The sequence below is a fragment of the Aethalodelphis obliquidens genome, unplaced genomic scaffold (assembly GCF_003676395.1).
Source record: "Aethalodelphis obliquidens isolate GAN/ISIS:26980383/991018 unplaced genomic scaffold, ASM367639v1 scaffold47, whole genome shotgun sequence".
Taxonomy (NCBI): domain Eukaryota; kingdom Metazoa; phylum Chordata; class Mammalia; order Artiodactyla; family Delphinidae; genus Aethalodelphis; species Aethalodelphis obliquidens.
In genome coordinates this window covers 3,921,435-3,937,728 of record NW_020837991.1, presented here as the reverse complement: position 1 = coordinate 3,937,728, position 16,294 = coordinate 3,921,435, and the positions used below count along the sequence as shown (strand labels likewise).

The 16,294-nt window shown below is 66.2% G+C and overlaps 3 protein-coding genes across 9 annotated transcripts in view; 2 read left to right on the top strand and 1 right to left on the bottom strand.

Moving 5' to 3' along the window:
- The window catches only part of MYO7B (myosin VIIB), a 71,734-nt gene extending 68,787 nt beyond the window's left edge, over nucleotides 1-2,947 (top strand). The window contains exons 41-46 of the mRNA XM_027082536.1: nucleotides 672-778; nucleotides 1,258-1,443; nucleotides 1,670-1,786; nucleotides 2,005-2,088; nucleotides 2,273-2,392; nucleotides 2,804-2,947. Coding sequence (XP_026938337.1) covers nucleotides 672-778; nucleotides 1,258-1,443; nucleotides 1,670-1,786; nucleotides 2,005-2,088; nucleotides 2,273-2,392; nucleotides 2,804-2,905 — 716 coding nt within the window. The 3' untranslated portion in view covers nucleotides 2,906-2,947. The remainder of the gene's footprint in view (nucleotides 1-671; nucleotides 779-1,257; nucleotides 1,444-1,669; nucleotides 1,787-2,004; nucleotides 2,089-2,272; nucleotides 2,393-2,803) is intronic.
- Nucleotides 2,948-3,824: 877 nt separating this feature from the next.
- Nucleotides 3,825-16,294, bottom strand: part of LIMS2 (LIM zinc finger domain containing 2) — a 35,452-nt gene continuing 22,982 nt past the window's right edge. For 3 of the 7 annotated variants that reach the window (XM_027082529.1, XM_027082534.1, XM_027082527.1), the window contains exons 5-11: nucleotides 7,963-8,112; nucleotides 7,163-7,313; nucleotides 6,795-6,995; nucleotides 6,186-6,278; nucleotides 5,548-5,596; nucleotides 5,307-5,382; nucleotides 3,825-4,672 (exon numbers count right to left, since the gene is read on the bottom strand). In XM_027082529.1, the coding sequence (XP_026938330.1) occupies nucleotides 4,525-4,672; nucleotides 5,307-5,382; nucleotides 5,548-5,596; nucleotides 6,186-6,278; nucleotides 6,795-6,995; nucleotides 7,163-7,313; nucleotides 7,963-8,112 (868 nt within the window). In that variant the 3' untranslated portion in view covers nucleotides 3,825-4,524. Of the gene's footprint in view, nucleotides 4,673-5,306; nucleotides 5,383-5,547; nucleotides 5,597-6,185; nucleotides 6,279-6,794; nucleotides 6,996-7,162; nucleotides 7,314-7,962; nucleotides 8,113-10,013; nucleotides 10,100-10,217; nucleotides 10,366-10,506; nucleotides 11,419-16,294 lie in introns of those variants that run through there. The other 4 variants (XM_027082532.1, XM_027082530.1, XM_027082531.1 and 1 more) reach the window with 3 other exon arrangements.
- Nucleotides 14,262-15,563, top strand: GPR17 (G protein-coupled receptor 17). The gene has a single exon (XM_027082535.1). The coding sequence runs from the start codon at nucleotides 14,354-14,356 to the stop codon at nucleotides 15,371-15,373; it is 1,020 nt and encodes a 339-aa protein (XP_026938336.1). The 5' UTR covers nucleotides 14,262-14,353; the 3' UTR covers nucleotides 15,374-15,563.

The window sequence follows — 16,294 nt, the reverse complement described above, 5'->3', positions numbered from 1 at the left end:
GGGAGGGGCGGGGAAGGAAGGGAGGGGCGGGGAAGTAGGGGTGGGGCCGGGAAGGAGGGGTGGGGCCGGGAAGGAGGGGAGGGGCCGGGAAGGGGAGGGGCCGGGAGGCCGGGAAGGAGAGGTGGGGCGGGGAAGGGGCGTTGCAGGGATGTGAGGCGGGGCAGGCTTTGTCTGCCTCCTGGGCCAGGGTCAGGCGGCTCCCCGGGCCACTCCTGCATGGCTATGCCCATTCATTTAATTCATTTATTCTCATTCCCCTTCATGTTCCCTGGGTCCTGGGTAGGCCAGGCCTGGGGCCAGGCGGTCAGGCCCTGCCCCTGGAGCTCTCCCAACTCCGGCAGGGGCCGGGCATGCGGCAGGCCTAGAACACATGGCGGGACTGCGGGGTGATGGAGGGTGCATGGGGGCAGAGAAGGCGGAACGGGGCCTGACCCCACGGGGAGATCCGCGAATGCTGCTGGAAGAGGGGGCTTCCACACTCATCTTGAGGGATGAGGAAGAGCTGGGGCCCAGGGAGGAAGAGGCATGGAGGCTGTCCAGCTGGGGAGGCCGCAGTAACAAACACAGCGGCGATGCGAGGGGCCAAGGGGCAGGGTGCGGGGGTGGGCGGGCAGCGCCCCGGGCCTGCTGGGCCAGGGACAGGCTTGGTGCTCACTGCCGCCTCTATCCAGGGGCCGCTGTGACGCTCTCCTACCAGGTGTACTTCATGCGGAAACTGTGGCTCAGCGTGGCCCCAGGGAGAGATGTGAAGGCAGACACCATACTCCATTACCATCAGGTACCCGGGCCGCCCCTCCTGGTGGGCGTTGGGGCCACCCTCGCTCCAGCCCGCACCTGCCCTGAGAGTGGAGCTCGGCCGCCTCGCCCCTGGGCACCCAGCTCCCGCCCAGGGCCTCACGGTGGGCCCGCCGCGCCCCTGAGGGTTCTGGAGCCAGGAGCAGAAGGACAGCGGCGTCTGGAGGCAGCGGCCGCACCATCACCTGCAGCATGCCTGCCTGCTGGGGCAGGGAGGCGCGCAGAGGATCCTGCAGCCCGTGGAGCACTGGCCCTTGCCCTGAAGGGGTAGAGCAGGCCTCGGCCTCCACGGCGAGACGGCAGGGAGCCCTGCCTCCATTCAGTGGCCTTCCCTCTGCTGGACACCTTACTCTGATGACCTTAGCTTTTTGCAGGCTCGGTTTCCTGGATGGGGGCGGGCTACCACATGAGCATGAAGCCGGGCGTGGCTGCAGCCTGAAGTCCAGCTTGTCCTTCACCCAGGAGCTGCCCAAGTACCTGCGTGGGTTCCACAAGTGCTCACAGGAGGATGCCGTCCACCTGGCAGGCCTCATCTACAAGGCCCAGTTTGGCAATGACCGGTCTCAGCTAGCTAGCATGCCCAAGGTCCTGAGGGAACTCGTGCCTGAGAACCTCACACGTCTGATGTCCTCAGAGGAATGGAAGAAGGTCTTTGGCAGGGGCTGGGGAGGGGCCCCTCGGCTGCTGCCCCCACAGGGACCCCGCCCAGGTGCCACCGTGGGGGGTGGCCTGGGTCCACTGTAGCACCTTCCCCGCACTGTCCACGGCCTCAGGCAGCAGCTGCCGCTCTGGGCCAGGACCTCGGGGCCTTGTGTGGCAGCCCGGTCGGGCAGTGGCCTCCACTCAGGCCCTCACTGGCCCTTGCTTCCCCCAGCGCATCCTCCTGGCCTGTGACAAGCGCAGGGACATGACAGTGGAGGAGGCCAAGGTGGCCTTCCTGAAGTGGATCTGCCGGTGGCCCACCTTCGGGTCTGCCTTCTTCGAGGTGAAGGTAGGCCGCGCCCCAAGCCCGGCCATCCTGGCCACGCAGGCCCCGCCCGGCTCTGGCCCCAGCAGCCTGAGCTTCTCCCCAAAACACGCCATGGGCAGGGCCAGCAGCCAGGTCTGGGGGAGCAAGTGTGCACGTGTGTGCGTGCGTGCGTCTCAGGGAGGGGCCACCTGGCCTCCCAGGTTGGGCTGTGATCACTGTGACCCCCCCTCCCTCCCCAGCAAACCTCGGAGCCCTCCTACCCGGACATCATCCTCATCGCCATCAACCGGCACGGGGTTCTGCTCATCCACCCCAAGACCAAGGTAGTGGCAGGACCCCGGGGACTGCGCCAGGGTCCTTGGGCCCCTGCGCAGCTGGAGCTGCCCTCCTGGGCTCCCACACATGGCCCCATGGGCTCTGGAGGACCCCGGGCAGCAGCTCAGACTCAGGGCCCCTGGGCCGTCTGGGCTTTGATTGGCTTCTACCCACCGCCCACTGTGCCCCCAGGACCTGCTCACCACCTACCCCTTCACCAAGATTGCCAGCTGGAGCAGCGGCAGTACTTACTTCCACATGGTGCTGGGGAGCCTGGGCCGGGGCAGCCGCCTGCTGTGTGAGACCTCTCTGGTGAGCCCGAGGCCCGGGGGCCTTCTCCCAGCCCAGACACGAGGGACCCAGAGGCTCCAGACACTGGGTTTCCCCAACCCTGACCCAACCCCCTGGCCACCAGGCGAGTTGCTCCCTGGGAGGACGTGGCCCCCATGCCTGGGGTGGGCAGGCCAGGCTGGGCCGGCAGAGGAAGGAGGTACAGCTCAGGAAGGGCTGGCCGTGTCACCCAGGGGGGCAACAAGGCCTGGCAGGGGGGCTTGTGGTCCCAGGGAGGGAAGGGGACTCGGGGCCCAGCCGCAGGAGCCCTGTTTCTCTCTTCACGCCCTGCCCGGTGTGTCACTGAGGCAGAGGTTGGACCCCGCAAGCTCTGGCCCAAGCCCCGCTTAGCTGTACCCCTCAGACTCCGACCCCACCCTTCCCCCCGTCCAGGGCTACAAGATGGACGACCTGCTGACCTCGTACGTGCAGCAGCTGCTGAGCACCGTGAACAAGCAGCGGGAGCCCCGGACCTCAGTCCCGGCCAGTCCCTAGCAGCGTGGCCTCGTGCCCATTCAGCCTCCCTCCGCAATCGGGGGGGCCTCGTGCCCATGCAGCCACCCTCTGCAATCGGGGGGGGCCTCGTGCCCATTCAGCCACCCTCCGCAATCGGGGGGTCCTGGCGGCACTTCCCGAGGACCCTTCTCTGGGCCCAAGGCCTGCTCTCTGGTGGCAGCCTTTCAAGTCACCCTCTCCCCAGAACCCCTAGCACCACCACCCTGCGGCACCCCAGGGCCCCCCCCACCGGGTGCTGACTCTGAGGGCCGAAGGGCAGGGCCGGGACTGGCAGGCCTCCAGGCCGACGGACGGATGGCGGGGAGGACTCCCCCCCAGGAATGTTCAATAAAAGTTCCGCAGAACACTGGGGAGTGTGTCAGCGAGAGACGAGGGTCGGGTTGGGGCTCGGGTGGGCAGCAGGTCCAGCAAAGGCTTCCTTCCAGAGAAAGCAAAAAGCACTGCGGCCCGTCCAGGCCCAGCAGAGGACAGCTCCGTCCTCATGGTGTGACTTCCTTCGTGTCTCCCTCCTCCCTTTCCTTCCACCCCCACCCCTTCCCTTCCTCCGCTTCAGACTGCAGAGACGCTTGCTACAGGCCTCTCTGCACACCTTTCCTCCTTCCCCCGCCCGGCACCGGACACGGGCTGCCGCCAGGAGGGTCTGCTGGAGGTGGCTGCTGGCTTCGCTGCCCCGAGGGCGGAGCCGCACGCGGGGCCTCGGAGCCTGGGCTGGGCGCCCACGGCCCCCGCCAGCCCTGTCGGAACCTGTCCCCCGACTCCACCCACCGGGCCAGCCTTCAAGGACTGAGGGTCTCTGTCGGCAGCCTGGCCCTGGGATGCCTGTCCGGTCTGGCGTCTGTCTCCCTAACCCTGCGGCAGCATATCCACCGCAATGTCACAAACCACGCAAGCGCTGGGGTCGTGTAGAAAAGCCTTCATTCGTTGTGCAAGTGTGAGTCCCAACCCCAGGGTCCCACGCTGTCCTCCCCGGAGGGCAGGAATGAGCCGCCCACCAGAGCCCACCACCTCCTGGCCCCAGGCTGCACCGGGGAGTCAGCGGGTGCCCTGGCGGCGGGGCGAGCGGGGGCCCTCCCGCTGCTGCGTGGGCTGAAGAAGCGGGACTCGCCGGCCTGGCCTGGGCACGAGGCTCCTGCTTGGCTGAGCGCGTGCGTGGTCGGGGGACTGCAGGGTGGCTCCCCGGGGGCGCCCACCCACATGGCCCTGGGGTCCGGGCGGCCGCCTGGCCGTGGGCTGCACCTGTGCCACGGGGGGCAGAGGCTGGCCAAGCTGCCACAGAATGCGAGCCACGAGGCCTCCTGCGGGGATGGGACAGGTCAGGACAGGCCGGCCCAGGTGACCCTGGCCCTACTTGCTTCTGTCCCTGGAAGACCTCGGGCCGAAGCTGTGGACGAGGATGTGTCACAGGCTTGCCACGCCCAGGCCCCTGCCCCGTGGCCTCTGGCCTCGTGGAAGGAGGGAGGGGAAGGATGGGACGCCTCGGTGGGGGGGGGGATGCTGAGCGGAGAGGCGGGCAGGGAGAAGCCGCAGGTTCGGGCAGCGGGGGCGGGCGGCGAAGCCGGGGGGAGCAGGAGGACGATGGCGGGCGGCGGGAGGGCCTCTCAGGCGGGCTGGAGGCCCGCGGACTTGGGCTGCGCCCTGCGGGCTGCCAGCTCCGACAGCTTCTTCAGCCGCTTCTTCAGCTCCAGCGGGAACTTCTCGTAGCACCTCTTACACACGGGCTTCATGTCGAACTCCACAAACTTGTTCCTGCAGAGGAGGGGCAGCGGCCAGGAGAGCTCTGGGTCCGGCCCAGAGCCCACCACCTCCCCTACCCCAGCCTGTCCCCCCGCCAGCAGGCCAGGTCCGGGGGGCACCTTGTGGCCGGACGCCATGGGAGATGAGGAGACGGGCCTCCAAGCCTCCCTTTCTGCCTAGAGACTTCTCTGGAATGCTGAAACTCCAGAACCTTCCCTCTTGTCCTCAGACGCCGGGCCGCACCTCACCTCACCTCACTGCTCCAGCTGTCCTTCCCCTCTCAGCCTCCTAGGTGAGGTCTGGCTCCTTTGGCTCTGAGCGTGTTTCCTGCTCCCTGAGCCGGAGTGTCTTTCCCTCCCCAGAGGCCGGCGCCCTTCCGAGTGCGGAGGCTAGTGTGACTCTTCCTCCCACCATGCCCTGGGGGGGTCCCTGGACCTGCCTTCTCGGGGCTGGGGCTGCCCCTGCTCCCACTGCACCCCCAGGGCCTGATAACAGTGGTCGTTCAGGGAGGGTCCGACGAAGGGTAGAGCCCGTGGCAAGCCGACTCCAACGTGAGCCCCTGATGGGCTCCGGGGTGCGGGGGGGGGACACCCTGCAGGTCTCTGCCCTCCTCGGCCCCCGACCCCTGGGAGCCAGCACGACTTACTTCAGGGTGAGCCGGCTGTTGCAGGTAGAACAGGAGAAGCAGTGCACACACCAGGCCTTGTTGAGGGCCGACACCACTGTGAGGGGCAGATGGGGGCTTAGCGGCCGCCCCCCAGGCCAGCCAGAGGCCCAGCTGTGCACACGGAGGGCCAGCTGGGCACGCAGCTGCAGGACCCACAGCCCAGAGAGCGCGGGGGAACGGGGCCTGGGGCAGGAAGGGGGCACAGGGACAGGGGCCTTACCATCGCCCTCGATCACGTGGCTGCAGGTGTAGCAGACGTCCCCAAAGAGCTGTGGACAGAGCGGGTGTTAAACATGCTGCAGGCATTCGTGCCCCAAGCTCAGAGCCAGGAGTGTGGTCCCCACCCACCCCCCAAAGGGCGGCTCTCAGCAGCCACCTGGGCCTCCTGCCAGGGCACAGCCTCAGGCCCGAGGGCCCATCAGAACTCCCCTCTGGGAAAGACAGCAGGTGGAGGCATTGCTCCCCCTAAGGCCCCTCTGCTCCCGCCCGTGTCCTGAGAAGTGTGGGCAAGGCAGTAACCCTGTCCTCTGTGCCAGAAAGGCCGGGCAGCATCGCCAAGCCTGGCAGGGGGGAGGAGATGGTAGTATATGTCACCCCAAGAGCCCAGGACTTAACACTGCCATCTCATTCAGTGCCCGGGGCAGGCCTGGGCCACAAGGCACGTTTCTCAAATGGGGACGCTGAGGCCCAGAGGGCTGCCCCGGTCCCGAGACCCTGAGCTCACAGGCCTGGCCTCAGCAGCCACGGCGGGGCCCCAGGGGCCGCCCCGTGTCCTCTCCTGCCATGCACACAGCCGCCTTCCCAGCCCGCGCCCTGCCGGCTCCCCGCAGCTCCTGCCTCCCCTGTCCCGGGCCCTACCTGGTTGTAGTGGGTCTCACAGTAGGCCAGGCCCTTCTTCTCATAGTGCCGGTGCCCCAGGAACGGCTTCTCACACTTGGCGCAGACAAAGTGCTGGGGTGGGGGGTGGGGGTGCAGGGAGGGCAGCGTCAGGCCTGGAGCGACCTCCCAGCACACAGCCAGGAAGCGGAGGCTGCTGGGTGGGGGTCTCGCTGGGCTGACACCTCCACGGACTGCTCCTGGTCAGCAGACCCCACTCCTTCCCTGATGCCCGGTGGCGCTGCATCCTCCCCGGGCCCACGGGGCACCCTCGGCCCCCGTGTCGGGGCCGGCGAGGTGCCCGGGCCGTGGCGGGTTGCACCGCCTGCCTCTGGTGCACACCTCTACAGGCCCAGAGTCACCGGGCACACCTTCCGCCCGTGGAGGCCGTGGCGTGTGAGGATTCACCCTCCCCCGGGGGGCCGGGGGCCGTGCCAGGACCCTCGCCAAGAGGCCGCCCAGGGCAGAGACTGTGGGACACAGAGCTGGCCCGGTCACAGGCTTGCACGCCTCCCTGCCAGGTGGCGTCCCTAAGGCCATCAGAGCCCCCGGCGCAGGGGTGAGTGTTCCCGGACAGCCAGTCGGACACACCTGAGCACCTCGCCTGCAGGTGGGCCGGACACGCAGCCACTTCCGCCAACCGCAATCCCACAGGGCACCCCGGGCCAGTGTCCCCAAGCTGTTCTCATGACTTTGGAATCCTCTAGAAGGCCAGGATGGGGAGGGAGGGAGGCGGTGTGCCTGCCCATCCATGGCCTGTGGGCTCAAGTCTGCTGAGTCCCGTGGACAGACCTGTCCCAGACCAGGGGTGAGGAGGGATAGCACCTACGAGGAAGGTCCCCGCTGGGAGTCGGCCACATGGCCTGGGGGCTGGAGGGCGTGTGGAGGGGCTTCGGGGCCAGGCTGGCTGGGGACGGGAGCCGGGGCGCCCACCTGCTGTCCGGGCTGGCCTCGCTCACCTCCACGTGCCACTGCTTGCCCAGCGCGTTGACCACACGGCCCTCGATGGGCCGGCGGCAGGCCCCACAAATGGGGACGCCCATCTTGTCATGGCAGGGCAGGCAGTAGAGCTCGCCCTTCAGCTCGCGGGCCTCTGCAGTCAGCTCCTTCCTGGAAGACAGCGTGAAGCCCCCAGGTGACCACCCTGCCCTTCCGTGGCCTGTCGTGCTGGGAGGGTCACCCCAGCCCCTCCAGCGCCAGGGAAGCAGCTTCCTGAGACACACTGCCACCTCCACCCCCCACCAGCTCGGTCCCAGCAGAGCACCCGCCCGGGGCAGGCGTGGCTTTCATCTCTGCTCTCTTTGGAGACTTCCTGTGTCCCAGACGGGCCCCAGGGCACAGGATTCCCGCCCGGCCCTTGCAGAAGGCGGCCTGTGTCCGGCACAGATCTGTTCCCCGGGCCCCCGCCCTCCAGACCAGCACAAGGGCATGGCTCCGTGGCCTCTCCTTCCTCCCTCATCCGCTCCACCTCACGCTCACCCTCCGCACCTGGGATTCCCTCCTCTTGGCTTCACCGGCGGCGGGGGTGGGGGGCAGCCCTCCCTCACCCATGAGTCCTCCTGTCAGCCTCGCCTGAGAGGCGTTTCCTGCAGCAGTGCCCTCCCGGACCCATTCGACCTGCCCCTGCACCCCACTCTCTGGACGCCCCTCTCTGCCCCGCTGGTGTTCCCCTCCCGCCCCATCACTGCCCCTGGGCGGCCGGCCCACCTCCACCCGGCTCTCCCCCTTCCCGGCCAGCCGGGCCCGGCTGTGCACCTACCCGCAGTGGGTGCAGCTGAAGTGGTCTGGGTGGTAGGCGTCGTTCCTGAACATGAGGGGCTGCTCGTCGATGACCAGGTGGCAGCGCTGACAGACGTACTTGCCCAGGCCCTTGGCCTTCTCACGGTTGTGGCAGGGTCGGCACAGGTGCCTGTGAGAAGTGAGGTGGGGGTCAGGGGCAGAGCCACTCTTCCTGCCCGGGCAGCCTGGGCCACCTCCCTGGAGAAGACGCCCCCCGGCCCCCGCCCGCAGCTTGAACGAACGCCTGCCGGGAAGCCTCGGGGGGCTCAGCTCGGTGGTCCAGAAAAGCAAGCTAACAGTCCTGCGGCCGGGAAGGCCACGGGTGCACCCTCTAAAAGGAGCCTCTGCACGGGGCAGAGACCAGGAGGAAACACGGCAGCATGCCGTGTTTGGACAGTACGGCAAATGTGGTGTTTTTCTTCTTTACGCTTTTTCTGAGCCTAGGACATCGTGTGTGGACGAGAGCAGACACTTCATGGGCATTTGCTGAAAAATTCATTTTATTTTTCAAATGTCTTTTAACACACACGAGTGACCGTATAGTGACTTTCGTGCCCAGCCCAGGGGCCAAGGAGTGCCAGGCCCGTTGGGCCTGCACGCCTGCTTCCTCAGGGGTCGGCCCGACAAAGAGGAACCCGGACGTCTACAGGCTCTCTCTGTCTCCAAAGACAAGTGCAGCTGTGTCAGATGGAGGCCCCCAGACCCAGGAACTGTCATTACAGAGTCTTTTTTGTAAAGACCTCAGAGTAATTTCTGATGTTACTCCCTCCATTGGGCCACAGCTGCGGTCTCTACCGAGAGAGAGAAATCAACATGGTTTCTGTTTCCTTGGGAGAAATCAACATGGTTTCTGTTTCCTTGGGCCTCAAAGGCGGCAGGAATTTAGATTCAGGGTCCCCGGGCGAAGTTGCACAAAGGCCCCAGTGCACTGCTCCCATCCCCCACCTGCCACCCCGTCTGCAAGTGCTCTCAGCATCCGGGCCCTCCTTCCCTCCCTTCCCAGGTCCCCAACCCACTCTCACCAGCCTCCCGGCCACCTGATACCAGTGCGGGCCTCTTTTAGAGGCAGGTCAGGGAGTCCACTTAAGAGAGTAACTCTCAGGAACCCCCAAGCAGGTGTGGTGGGCAGACCCTAGGTGCCAGGGCAGCCAACTCCATGGCCTTGACCGCAGTGCCTCCTACCGCGTTCGGGTCTGGACTGCCCTGTGCTTGCCCTGAGTGTGTCCTAGCTCCCCGGGGTGAAGGGCAAGGGGCCCGAGGGAGTGCCCAGCAGCCACCTGCTAAGCTGCTGACCAGCTCCCAGCTGTGCTCTTATGGACCCCGTGTGCCCCACACAGGGCAGCGGCTCAGGACAGGTCTTCTGATGCGTAAGCAGGTGAATGATTGTAAAAGACAAGAAGGGAAGGACGGCGGGCGTCATCTCCCACGACGACGTGGCCACCGAGACTGGAAGGTCGTCTCCTCGCCTGGGACCCCCAGCTCACTCTACCGGCCCAGGGGCCACCGACGTGGCCTGTGGCTACAGTCCCCATCTCCCTTCCGTCCCCAGATCCCTGAAGCCCAGCGGGCTCTCCCCGCCCCACTCTCCCCCAGACACCCCGTGCCCCAGCCCCATCCCAGGCCTCCTGCCACGGCGGGGCCACTCCCACGCCTGCCGCCTGCTGCGTCTCTGCCACAGACAGGGCATTTATTCCCTACAACCCCACTCCAATCCTGGCGACTCGTCTTTAGCAGTAGGACAACATGCAACCCATACGGAACAGTTTTTGTTTCAAAGATATAGAAATTAGTGCAACTCCTCAAAATTCTGTCGCAATGGTCAGTGCCCTTAAAACCACTGCCATCAGTCACCCGACAGAAGCCAGCCAGACTCCCACATTTCAAGTCACCGTGAGCCAGTTCTCCCAGACAGCCACCCCGGGCCACAGCGGGGAGGGGGGCCGCACACCCCACCGGCTCCCAGGCATGACAGAACTGAGCAGTCCCGCTCTCTTGACGGAACCCCAGACGGGAAACGTCTTTTCAGCAGACCTGATCCCAGCGCCAGATCTAAAGGCAACCTGCAGAAGTTTTTCCCAGGTAGAATGAAGATGGAACCTAAGAATTTTACCAGTGAGCTGCAACAGAAGAGAACAAAACACACACGCATACAGCCTGAGTTTTAGAGTGACACACGCTTGAGTCCAAATGTGGGCTCGGCCACCCCACTGGTTTGTCGTGGGCCAGTTACCTCACCTCTCTGAGTCCCAGTTTCCCCGTCTGTAAAATGGGCAGTGATCCCAAGTGCACGGGTTTGTGCGAAAGAATTTCAGACGGTACTTGTGGCAGGTACTTCCCAGGGATGGCTGTGTACATCTTTCAACGTTGTAACTGAAAAGTTTTCTGAAGTCTTTTGAAATTAGGAACGGTGATTGGGCTCCCTGTGTTACCGGAGGCATCACTTTGGGAAAGACGGGGAGCACCAAGCACTGCTGCAGCCGTCGCAGGAGCAGCCACTGTCAACACCCAAACGCCCCGCAGACTCCCAGACCCCCAGGAGGAGCTGTGGGGCAGGTGGGCGGCGGGCCGCAGCGACCCTCTTCCCAGGCTTCCCGTCCAGAGGAGGAGCCCACACAGGCGAGGGCCAGGCCTCCGGGTCCCCACAGGCACAGACAGCGCCCCATTATGAGGCAGCCTGCAGCTGCGCCCCGCTCGAGATAAAGGCCGCGATTTATTCCGCACACCCAAACGGGGCCCCATTATACGGGGCAGGACACAAGGACCCTAAGCAAGCGTCCTGAAAGAGTCCCCTCTCATCGGACCGAACGAGACTCCTTGGCCTCCCACCCTCCCCATTCACGAGACCCCCTCTGCCGATGGCCAGTGCGGGCTTGGGCGCCCAGGCCCGTTGCCATGGCGGCCAGCCCCTCCCTGGCCCCCTCCCCGCCTCCCAGGAAATGACTCTGATCTGAAACGTCCTGTTGTGTCTGTCGGTCCCAGCCAGGCCTCCCACCCGGCCGGCGCCCACTCTGCGGCTTCGAAGACAGTCGCACACTCGGCCTCTGTGCCGCTCGGTGGCCCAGCTGGGGGCGGGGGGTGGGGGGACGGCTGGGACACACTGGAATATTCACGGCCCAGCGGCAGCAGAGGCAGCCAGAGGAGTGGCCCACCACACAGGGGACCCCTCAGGAATGAAGCGGCCTTTCAGGGCCCGAGGGGCTGCAGCCTCGCCTCCCCTCCTTAAATAGCCAGCCGGCCTCCACCACAGCTGCGCGGAGCCCACCACCCACCCACAGGCTGCAGCCCACCTGCCGCCCCAGACCCGCCGACAGAGGTAAGGGCAGGGCCTGGCGGGGCGGGCGGGGAGCTCAGGCCCAGCAGAGGCGGAGGCAGAGCAGGGCAGTGACGCGAGCCCAGCCCCAGCCCCGAGACGCCTCTCTGCGGTCGGGCTCCGACCTACTTATCCAGGCCGCCCCGGTCTGAATGAGAGCAGCGCACAGGCAGTGTTCCTGTCTCCCTGTCGGGGCTTTTAAAGGAAGAGTGAACGCCCCGCCTGTGGTCCCACGGCTGCAGTGACAGCCCCCGTGCCCCTCACCTCGAACCAGGCGGCTCCGGGAGGGGCCAGAGGAGGAGTCGGGAGGGAGAGGTGCTGGCGGCCGATGCCCGGGAGACGGCCACCCCCCGCCACCAGGCCCGCCCACGTCCCCTCTGCGGAGGCCAAGTCCTGCGCCTGACCCACGGCCGGCCGGGGCCCCAGGGGGAGGGGAGAGGAACCCCGGCAAAGCAGAAGCGAGCCTGAAAGAATTCTGAAGCCAAGTCTGCGCCCCCGGAGAGAGCACGGCGCACGCAGCCTTCAGGGCGGGGAGGCGGAGGGCACGGGGCGGGAGCAGAAAGCCAGGCGCTGGCCCGCCCGCCAGGTGCCACCTGTGCAGGCACGCGGGGCCCACGCTCGGTTCGCTGCTCTGCCGTCACCATTGTGCTGCTTTTTGAACAAGGGGTGGTGCCAACTGTATCGATGGTCCTCGGGCCAGGCCCCGTGGGAGCCGCTGAGCCAGGGAGGAAACTCCAGCACGAGCTCTAGCAGCCGGGAGCTGTCAGCCTCCCCGAGAAAGGCAGGTGGAGGTGTTGGCTGTCCCCGCCGGGTCTTCCTGACCTGACTTCCTACTCCAAGGCCGTCGCCCGGCCAAGTGCCCCTGGGCAAGTTAGCTGATGCTAAGCCTCCGTTTCCTCATCTGTAAAATGAGGCAACTGACGCCTGCCCCTCAGGACTGGTGTGCGGTGTCCAGGCAGGCCCGCCGCCTCATGCCGGCCAGAGGAGGTGGTCAGTACCTGGAAGTGGCCCTGACGGAGGGGCCGGGTGACGACTGCACCGCCGCGGGGCACAGCCCGAGGTCAGCCCAGAGCGGAGGGCACCCAGCTCAGCCCCTCCCCAGCCCCAGGTTTGCAACAGGACCCCTCCCTCACTTGGCCTCCAGACCACCCCCCTCAAGTCACACATACCTGGACCAACAGGCAATAACCCCTGTAGTAGAATTTCAGGCAGCCTGAGCCACTCTGGAGCCAGGAGACATCATCTGGGCAGGGGAACGGCCCTGGACCCCTTCAATAATTAAAATGTGACACGATCGGGCAAGCGCCCGCCCTCGGCTTGAGGACGACGGGCCAGATGCTCTCTGCCACTCACCCGCGGCCATCTGTGGTGGTTCACGAGGCACGAAGCTGCTGCCGGCCCGATAGCCCCTCGTCCCCGCCGTCTGGACCACCCTCCCTCCCTCTACTGTGGGAACCCGTGCCTGGGGACGGCACCCAGCCTCCTCCTCAGGGCTGACGCGCCCATGCCCACGGGGCACCTGTCAGCCCTGCCAGGGCATGAAAGGGGAGGGCTAAGAGCCAGGAGAAGCTTGCAGGCAACCTGCTCCTGTGGCTCGGCCGGGACACGACGCCACGCAAGCTGCCCCGCTTCCTGCTGCTTCCCGCCTCTCCTGCCCCCCTGCAGCCCAACCGCACAGGCAGGGAGTGGAGGTGTTGGGGGGCGGGGCTTCAGGGGAGCCCCAGAAGCTGCGCTGCAGGCAGGGGCGCGCGAGGCTGAAACCGACCCCAGCTCGGGACTGTGGACTGTGTGGGGTGTGGACAGAGGGCGCTCTGGCCCGGCTGTCCTGCCTGCTCCTGCCCACACCCCCGGGTCCCAGGCCTGGCGAGGGAGGCGGGGTGTTAGGGACCTTCCCTCTCCTTTGTGGATCTCCCGAGTTGACCCAAATCAAAATAGGAACCTGTTACTCTGTCTGCTGGGGCGGCAGCAAGGGTCACCCACTCAGACCTGGGGTCGGCAGACAGAAACGGCTTGTTAGCAAGGCCAGCAGGGCTCCGAGCTGCGCGGCCCCGGGCCTCTCTGGGGCTGCAGATCTCGGCCAGAAAACCCTGGCAGGTCTCTCTACCTCTGGGAGAAATGGCTCTTCCTCTCCTGGGAAAGAATCCGCCTCTTGGTAGTTCAACTACCCTGGGTGGTCAAATACCCCCTGCAGGCCTGGGGCCCAAGGGCTTTCTAAACCACAGGTCTCCACTCGCTAAGATGCCTACCGTGGGGCCGGTGGGCTAAGTCCAGAAAGTTCAAGAGACCTTGGGATCCAGGCCCGGATGGCCTTCAGGTGCCGGCAGACAGAGCAGGCCTCTGCCCTCCCTGACACTCGGACACTGCATTCCCAGCCAGGCCCTCCTGGGGCGGGTGGCGGGTGCCGGGAGAACTGGGGAAGCCGGTGGGCAGGCGGGTCAGGGAGGGGTGCGCAGGGTTCTCCCGAGGCTGAAGAGAAGATGGCTGAGCTCTACACACTGGGGCCTCAGGAATAAGTGACCCGCCCATCCACCCATGAGAAGTGGGGCTCAGGGGCCCCATGCACCCCGCCCCTCAGACAGCACACAGGGGAAAGGGACAGGAAACGTGGGGCTCCGCCCCCCGCCCTCGCACCCCCCAGAGCCTCAGACAGACGGGTCACCACGCTCTCCCTGTGGTGCTGACTCCATCCCCCAGGCCTGAGAGGTGGCCTTCCGGATCACCAGGGTCCAGCCAGGGCCTTCACATGCCCTGTAGGGACGTGGCTGCACAGTGGAGAGCCGGCCCCAGCAGCAGCTTAGCACCCAGTCCCTGGTTTTGGTTTTGCTTCCTGCTGAAGTTCAGAGAGCCTGTGATGCCTGCCCACCCCCAGATGGACCCAGGAGGTGTCCTCAGTGGCCCCCGAGGCAATGCCGCGCGTGGAACAGGGTCGGGGTCGGCAGGCACCGCAGGCTTCCGAGGGCTCACGTCTGCAGAGGGTGACGCCCCGCCGGTCGCAGGCTCTCCGGGGCCTGTCTGCTTGTTCCCTCCAGGCTCAGCGCCGGGCTCTCCCTCCAGCCAAAGCATGAATGGCCTCGAGGTGGCTTCCCCAGGCCTGATGGCCAACTCCTCCCTGGCCCCCACGGAGCAATGTGGCCAAGAGACGCCACTGGAGAACGTCCTCTTTGCCTCCTTCTACCTCCTGGATTTCATCCTGGCTTTTGTTGGCAACTCCCTGGCCCTGTGGCTCTTCGTCCGGGACCACAAGTCCGGCACCCCTGCCAACGTGTTCCTGATGCACCTGGCCGTGGCCGACCTGTCCTGCGTGCTGGTCCTGCCCACCCGCCTCGTCTACCACTTCTCAGGGAGCCACTGGCCGTTTGGGGAGATCCCGTGCCGGCTCACCGGCTTCCTCTTCTACCTCAACATGTACGCCAGCATCTACTTCCTCACCTGCATCAGCGCTGACCGCTTCCTGGCCATCGTGCACCCCGTCAAGTCCCTGAAGCTCCGCAGGCCCCTCCACGCCCACCTGGCCTGCGCCTTCCTCTGGGTGATGGTGGCCGTGGCCATGGCCCCGCTGCTGGTGAGCCCACAGACGGTGCGGACCAACCGCACGGTGGTCTGCCTGCAGCTGTACAGGGAGAAGGCCTCGCAGCACGCCTTTGCGTCTCTGGCCGTGGCCTTCACCTTCCCGTTCGTCACCACGGTCACCTGCTACCTGCTCATCATCCGCAGCCTGCGGCAGGGCCCGCGCGTGGAGCGGCGCCTCAAGAACAAGGCGGTGCGCATGATCGCCGCCGTGCTGGCCATCTTCCTCGTCTGCTTCGTGCCCTACCACGTCCACCGCTCCGTCTACGTGCTGCGGTACCGCGGCCACCGCGCCTCGTGCGCCGCCCAGCGCGCGCTGGCGCTCGGCAACCGCATCACGTCCTGCCTCAGCAGCCTCAACGGCGCTCTCGACCCCATCATGTACTTCTTCGTGGCCGAGAAGTTCCGAGACGCCCTGTGCAGCCTGCTGTGTGGCAAGAGGCTCCCGGGACCGCCCCCCAGCGCCGACGGGAAGACCAACGAGAGCTCGCTGAGCGCCAGGTCGGAGCTGTGAGCCGGGGGCCACCGCCCTGAGCACCGCCTCGTCCACAAGGACCGGCCCTCAGACTCACCACCAAGGAGGAGCCCGCCTCCGCCCCAGCGGCCCCGAGAAAACACACTGCAGGCTCAGTGGGCCGCCACCACCTGCTCCGAGGCCCGAACTCGTCACCCGGCGCTGAGTCCTGTCTTCTCTGCCACGCAAATCCCTGAACGGGGAGCACAGAAGGGACCAGACGGCCACCCCCCTGCGGAGACTGGCCCTGCTCACTCACAGCTACAAGACACTCAGCAACGTCACCCCCTGCTGAGGGGGCAAGGAGGCCAGAAACATTCCCTGAACAATGAGCGTCTTTCTCTCCCAAGGGCCGCCTGCGAGGTTCCCAGCCTCCTTCCCCCGACAGAAACGCGCTGCGGTGAAGCTTTGCAGAGAGGACGCCGGAGACAGCTGCAAACGGCCCACGGGAAGAGGGGGCACTGGAAGCTGGGCGGGGGCGGGGGGGGGAGTCTAAAGGTTTTCTCTCAAGTGCAAGGTGCTTTGAGGTCCCTTTGCGGCACCTTTGCCAAAGGACTCTGCATTTAGGGGACACAAGCTATACATTAGAACCCAACACTGGAAGCACATTTCAGGGTGGTCGCCAGGTGACAGCCAGCAACACGGGCGGGACCCGTGAGGCACATCAGCTCTCCATCCCTCCCGCCAGAAACCCACACACAGACCTGCAGGTGCCCGACAACCCCCAGGGCTTCTCAGCAGCTGCCCGGTCCCTCCCGGGTCCCCGTGGAACACACGCTATGGGTGGACGGCCACAGGGAGCTGAGCTTTGTCGCCGCCGAGGGGCGGGGAGGGCAAGGCCCAACCTGCGAGCCCAGCTCCCACTAACCCAGACCCAGCAGGGGCAGAGCCCCACTCCTTCCCAAGAGGCTTCCCCCAGTC